This window comes from Portunus trituberculatus, chromosome 36, assembly GCF_017591435.1.
Source record: "Portunus trituberculatus isolate SZX2019 chromosome 36, ASM1759143v1, whole genome shotgun sequence".
Classification (NCBI taxonomy): Eukaryota; Metazoa; Arthropoda; class Malacostraca; order Decapoda; family Portunidae; genus Portunus; species Portunus trituberculatus.
In genome coordinates, this window is record NC_059290.1 from 4,884,225 (window position 1) to 4,890,519 (window position 6,295).

Sequence of the window (6,295 nt, forward strand, 5' to 3'; positions counted from 1 at the left end):
ATTATTATTATTATTATTATTATTATTATTACTACTACTACTACTACTATTGTTATCATTATTATTATTATTATTATTATCATTATTATTATTATTATCATTATTATTATTATCATTATTAATATTTTTATTATTATTATTATTATTTTATCATTATCATTATTATTATTATTATTACTTATTATTATTACTATTATTATTATCATCATCATTAATACCATCATTATCATCATCATAAACCATCATTACTACAATATTTCCAAACCGTGTCAAGGAATATCTGGCAACTCTCACTTTCCTGAACAACTCAGTCTTCCATTTGACTTTTTTTTTTCTTTTTTACAAGCAATATTCTTTCATTCCTGATACCGTCACCGTTACTGTATCTTGCCTCCTTGGCGTTCTCCTTCTCTTTATCTCAGTTCTCTCAAACTTCTGTTCCTGTTTGGTCTTTTCATCTCATTGTTTTATTTGTTTACTTAATTTTCATGCTTGCTGTACTGGGTGGAGGATTGGTTTCTGGGAATAATGTTAATACCGCATAAGTGCTTGATTATCAGCCTTATCAACTTCACAATTATCATATTCTTCTTGCTACTCATTTCCTTAATGTGGTAATTTTCTCATGTTGGTTTCACTCGATGCACCCAGAAACTTTAAGCCTTTTCTTCAATTATGAACTTGCTTCACGTGTTTTGTCATTTCCATTTTTATAAATGTATGTTTTATATCATCAAAATTTCATTCAGCCACACACACAATACTATTTCTCTGTTTTAAGATAAAACTTTTCAACACTTCCCTTCTTTTACTTTTATAATCTAATAATATCCTGTCCTATCACATCCAGAAATATATTTCTAATTAAAATTAGCTACTTGTCCTATTTCCATTTATTCTTGAGCTGTCTAGCTCACTAATACCAAATGGTTAATATTCATATTTCCCTTGTTCTGCGCACTCCATTGCTCTTTTTATATCACTATTACTTTTCTTTTCACTATTTTCTCCTTTACTATTCGTACATTTAAGTTATGAAGACCAATATTTATGACTTTTTGTTCATTATTTACCAATATCCCTACCACATTTAAATCAGTCAACTTTATTATTTTCAACTTTCCTTAATTTGCATGATATTCCTTTATCTCACGCCAATTTAAGTATCAATTAATATCCTTAATTTTGCTCTATGGCATCATACTACCGGCATGAGTGAGCAAACATTACACTATTAACACTCTGACTACTCGTGTGACCTATATATTATGGTGCGTTATTCAGAATGGGAGCTATAACTGTGATGACTGCTACAGCTGCCGTTCTCTATGCCCAGAATACAAATGCCATCAACTTTCTCGTGTAATATTCGCCGCGTCACGATCATGTAAGAGTCGTGGTGAGCAGAGCACTAAGTCCCACCCGGCTGGAGCTGTCACTCGCTGCTCCCTCCCTCTCTATCATTTTTCTTCACACGTCCTTCCTCCCTCAACACTACAGCAGATGTGCAGGAATGGGCCTTACCATTAGGGCAGCTTACAGATCACATACCACTTAATCTATTCTCTTAAGGAGTTTTTTTTCTATTAAACTCTCATTAACATCATTATGCACATGGAAGTTATGTTATGGTAAATATTTCCTCCCAATTCAAATATTTTCTATACTTCTTTGTTTATTATCTATATCCCAGAGTGTAGGAGGGAGGTCTGCTAGCGGAGTGATGTTGGTGACCTGCTACACACATAAACACTAGCACACTAATTATTTAACGCTTTTCATTTTTTATGCTTTCAATTTACTTACTTAGGACAAGGAAAACCAGCGCTTTATATCGGTATTCATGATAAGTAAACAGTTCATTGCAATCATACCAGTATCTTACTTCGTAAAATAAACTATAAGAAGAATAAGAATGATGATAATAAAAATTCTCTCTCTCTCTCTCTCTCTCTCTCATATATATATATATATATATATATATATATATATATATATATATATATATATATATATATATATATATATATATATATATATATGGATATATGTGTGTATATATATATATATATACCTAGTTGTATATATTTACAGGGCCTGGGCTTTATGCTCGTGTGGCCCCGTCTCCATATCATAACATAACATAACATAACATAAATAATAGGATAACAAAGGGCCACCAGGGCCCATCTAGGTTATCCTGTATCAGTCGCACAGCGACTACACTTATCCAATCTTACTTTAAAAGTATGCACACTCGTTGCAGACACTACTTCATTTAAACTGTTCCACGTCTCAATACATCTTTGCGGGAAACTATATTTTTTAACATCTCTCAGACATCTTCCTTTTCTCAGCTTTTTACTATGCGATCTTGTGCTTCGGATGTCATATTCTTCTCTCAGGATCAGTTTCTCATTATCCACTTGGTCCATTCCGTTGATCAATTTATAAACTTGTATCAGATCTCCTCTTTCCCTTCTTTGTTCCAGGGTTGGTAGATCCATAGCCTTTAGTCTCTCCTCATATGTCATCCCTTATGTGTGTGTGTGTGTGTGTGTGTGTGTGTGTGTGTGTGTGTGTGTGTGTGTGTGGGGTTACTTAATTGAAAAGTTTCCTTTACACACTATTTTCTATCCCTTTCCATTGACTGAGTATACCATCATGAAACAGTATCTTATTTTTGTGTGGTGAGTTGTAGTGTGTGGCACACAACACAGTGCAAAGGATAGCTATTTGAAATAAAAATAAGAAAACGTTCCCTCGCACATCAGTCATCTATGTCAACAGTATTTTAGTAGTTTATTTATAATGGTAATCTAGAACATAAATTATATTAAATCATAAAATAAGGGAAGTGATTTGAGTAACTCACATCAGTCTCCAAGCTACAGGTGAGTCACTCAGGCCACGTGATCAGCCAGGGCGTCACACTAGTTAGAGAAATAATGTCACTACACGAGATAAAGTGCACAAGCGCCAACGACCTTATCCGTCCCTCACCACAGTTAGACTAGTACTGACTCCAGAGTGCGGCAGTGAGCGGCTGAGCACCGAGCGGCGCGGCGCGGCTGAGCGCGCATAGCAAGAGCAACCAACGGCTGGCGGCCAGGGAGGAGTGAGAAGTGAGGAGCGAGCCGAGAGGCGTGGGGATCCACGCCGGTGTAGCGAGACAGAATGGAACTCTTTCACAAAATGGGTCTGTCGCAACATGGAAACTGCTGACGAGTGCAGAGCGAACAACGCAATCTCGTTAGGAGATCAAGAAGGCTGTGAAAGAGCAGAATTATAAGAGTTCAGACGGAGGTTTCAAGATGTTTATCCTATTCTTTCGGTAACTCTTCTCGGATCTGCTCGGAAACTGACATCGAAGTAGGCCTTTTATTTCATGCTTTTCTTTTCTTTTCTTTTTTTCTTTTTTTATTCTGTTTCCCTTGACTAGATTTCTCCTCTTATATATATATATATATATATATATATATATATATATATATATATATATATATATATATATATATATATATATATATATATATATATATATATATATATATGTGTGTGTGTGTGTGTGTGTGTGTGTGTGTATTCTGCAACTACCAGATAAATTTATGTCAGCTGGATGTGAAATACAGTCCAGCCAGAATCGGGAGTCTTAATTATGTCAATCCTTTCTTTTTTTTTTTTTCATGTGAGACGGGAAAGCCGGCCAAGGGAAACAAAATTTATATATAAAAAAAAAAAATGGCCCAATGAGGCGCCGGTCCCTAAACTGACAAAAGATTTAGCCAAAAGAATGGAATAGATATCTTGAAGCACCTTCTTAAATGAGTTGAGATCACAAACAGATGGAAATACAGAAGCAGGCAGGTTATTTCAGAGTCTACCAGAGAAAGAGATGAATGAATAATTGAGAGTACTGATTAACTCTTACGATGTAAAGGTAGACAGAAGAAGGAATGAAGGAAATAAGAAAATTTTGTGCAACGAGGCAGCGGGAGGAAGGGAGGCATGCAGTTAGCAAGATCAGAAGAGCATTTGGCATGAAAAATAGCGGTAGATTATAGCAAGAGATGCAACAATGCGGCGATGAGAAAGAGGCTGAAAACAGCCACTCAGAGGAGAGGAGATGGTAAGACGAAAAGCTTTTGATTCCAACTTATCTAGTAGAACAGTATGAGTGGAACTCCCCCGCCACCCCTTACCATCAAGACTGGAAAGAGTGCAACAGGTGCCACGAGTACATCATTGTTGAGCACTCCATAAGATGACAAGAATAGACCAAAAAAGGATTGTCAAAGAATGCTTCGAAAGTGCAGAGTGTTTTAAAAAAACAGTTCACAAACATCCTATTTATACGTTCACAAGTGAATGCAGAGCCAATTGAAAAGCAGGCAAAAAACGGCACAGAAGTATAGCTCTAATATACCACTAGTGCACTTCTTTGCAAGTAGCATGTTCTAACCTCGAGCATGTCTTTTCATTTCTACTGACACTGGTGCCACTGTCAATGTGTCACAGTGATGGCACGATGGCTCATACGAATAAAAAAAATTGTTCAAACTTCTGCCAAGCAGTGGTAGAGTCCATTGCAACCAAATATTCGTAAGTATGCGATATCATTGACAGTAATGTCCAATTGCATGTGGCAGAATAAGCATATAACGTATGGGGAGCTGTCACGAGTTATCTATGATTAGCATATGGGGTACATTATGTATAAGTATATATATATATATATATATATATATATATATATATATATATATATATATATATATATATATATATATATATATATATATATATATATAAGAATCTACATCAACTTCGATACGTATGAAAAATCATCCTTTGTGAGCTAGAGCCCAGAGCCAGGGAAGCTGTTATGGAAGGGGAGCTTATCAAAGTTATCGAAGTTATCGGAGATATCGAATGATCTCAAAAAGAAAAAGAAAAAAAAAAAAAGACTCAGGTTTCGAGAAAGAACTCAAGAGGGAGTCGTTCAAAGAGGTAGGCACCGTCTTTTCACAAAGGATTGGACGAGCAACTCCAAGAACCCACTTTCAGATGGAAAGGAAGCGCAATTGAGAGTGATGGGAGAGTACGCCCCTACGAGGTATCGAGTACCGAGTACACTCTGAATCAGTTCCATCTCTAAACTGTAATCACTCGATCCAAGGCTGACCACCGACACCAGAGTGGTATCGGTGGTCATGACTGAGGCGACATCGTTGTGAGAGCTTCTGGTGATGCTTCTATATCGTGTCCATCGAGTTTACTCCACGTCTTGATGGAGGTTGGGACTAGACAAAATTACCTGCCTTTTATAAATATAATTGAAATTGCTGCTGGAATAAGTCGAGATGTGTTCTGCTCTCCCTGGTGTACATGCGTTCACGAATTGTGACCATACTTCTCTGCCTTTGCAATGCAGGGAAAGATAAAACAATATGCATTTGTGGCGGAAAGTGACAAGTTCCAGAACTTTTGCTTGACTGGGATTTTTGTTTTAGTTGCATTCTTGTTAATCTGAAACAATGCTTTGTCACAACATAAATCAAAACCTTTTGTAGTCCGTCTTTTGTATCAGTTCTGCTTTGAGTCTTGATATCCCAGAGTCCAGAAATCTTATTTACAAAACCCAAGAAAAATCGCGTCTTAATTTGTGAATATGGTGTCTAAGGCCACTAAATTATCTTTTCCAAAAATATGTTGTACTTGAAAATATAATTAAATCGTTAATTGGTCGTTGATTAGTAGTTGTCTTGATTAGGAACCTCAGACATTTTCGTGTCTTAAGTTACTTAATTCTAATTTGAGAGATGATATGAATAAAAATCAATTGAAATGGATGTTGTATTCAAAATTTTGTTTAAATGGATTTTTGGGTTAGATTTTAAGATCGTTGGTGACCAAAGCCCAGTGTACAACTTAAAATGTTCCCTTCTTTCCTTGGTAGCCGATTTACAATAGAATTAATACTCAAAACTTTTGTACTCGGCAGTGAATAAACTCCATCTAGCTCTCAACTAGTTCAAGAACAGCTACAGGTCTTTCATTTACTTTTAGTAATAAGAGGCTGAATTTCTATAAAAAAAAAAAAATAATAATAATAATTAGTAGTAAGTAAATAGAAATAAATAAAAAAAAAATTGGGCTTCTGTTCCTTGTGAAAGGGAGGGTAGAAAGAACCTAAATGCCAACAGAGTTATTTGCGACAGTGATGTAACTTTGTTTAAACGCACATTAAAACATTAATAAATTTTTGTCCGTCATAGCTTGCAGTTACCGTGGA

The 6,295-nt window shown here is 35.6% G+C and overlaps 1 protein-coding gene across 2 annotated transcripts in view; it reads right to left on the bottom strand.

The window, feature by feature from the left end:
* Positions 1-3,101, bottom strand: part of LOC123513381 (neuronal-specific septin-3-like) — a 32,922-nt gene extending 29,821 nt beyond the window's left edge. Inside the window, exon 1 of one of the 2 annotated variants that reach the window (XM_045270503.1) lies at positions 2,876-3,101. In XM_045270503.1, coding sequence (XP_045126438.1) covers positions 2,876-2,877 — 2 coding nt within the window. In that variant the 5' untranslated portion in view covers positions 2,878-3,101. The remainder of the gene's footprint in view (positions 1-2,875) is intronic. The other variant, XM_045270504.1, reaches the window with a different exon arrangement.
* Positions 3,102-6,295: the final 3,194 nt, after the last annotated feature.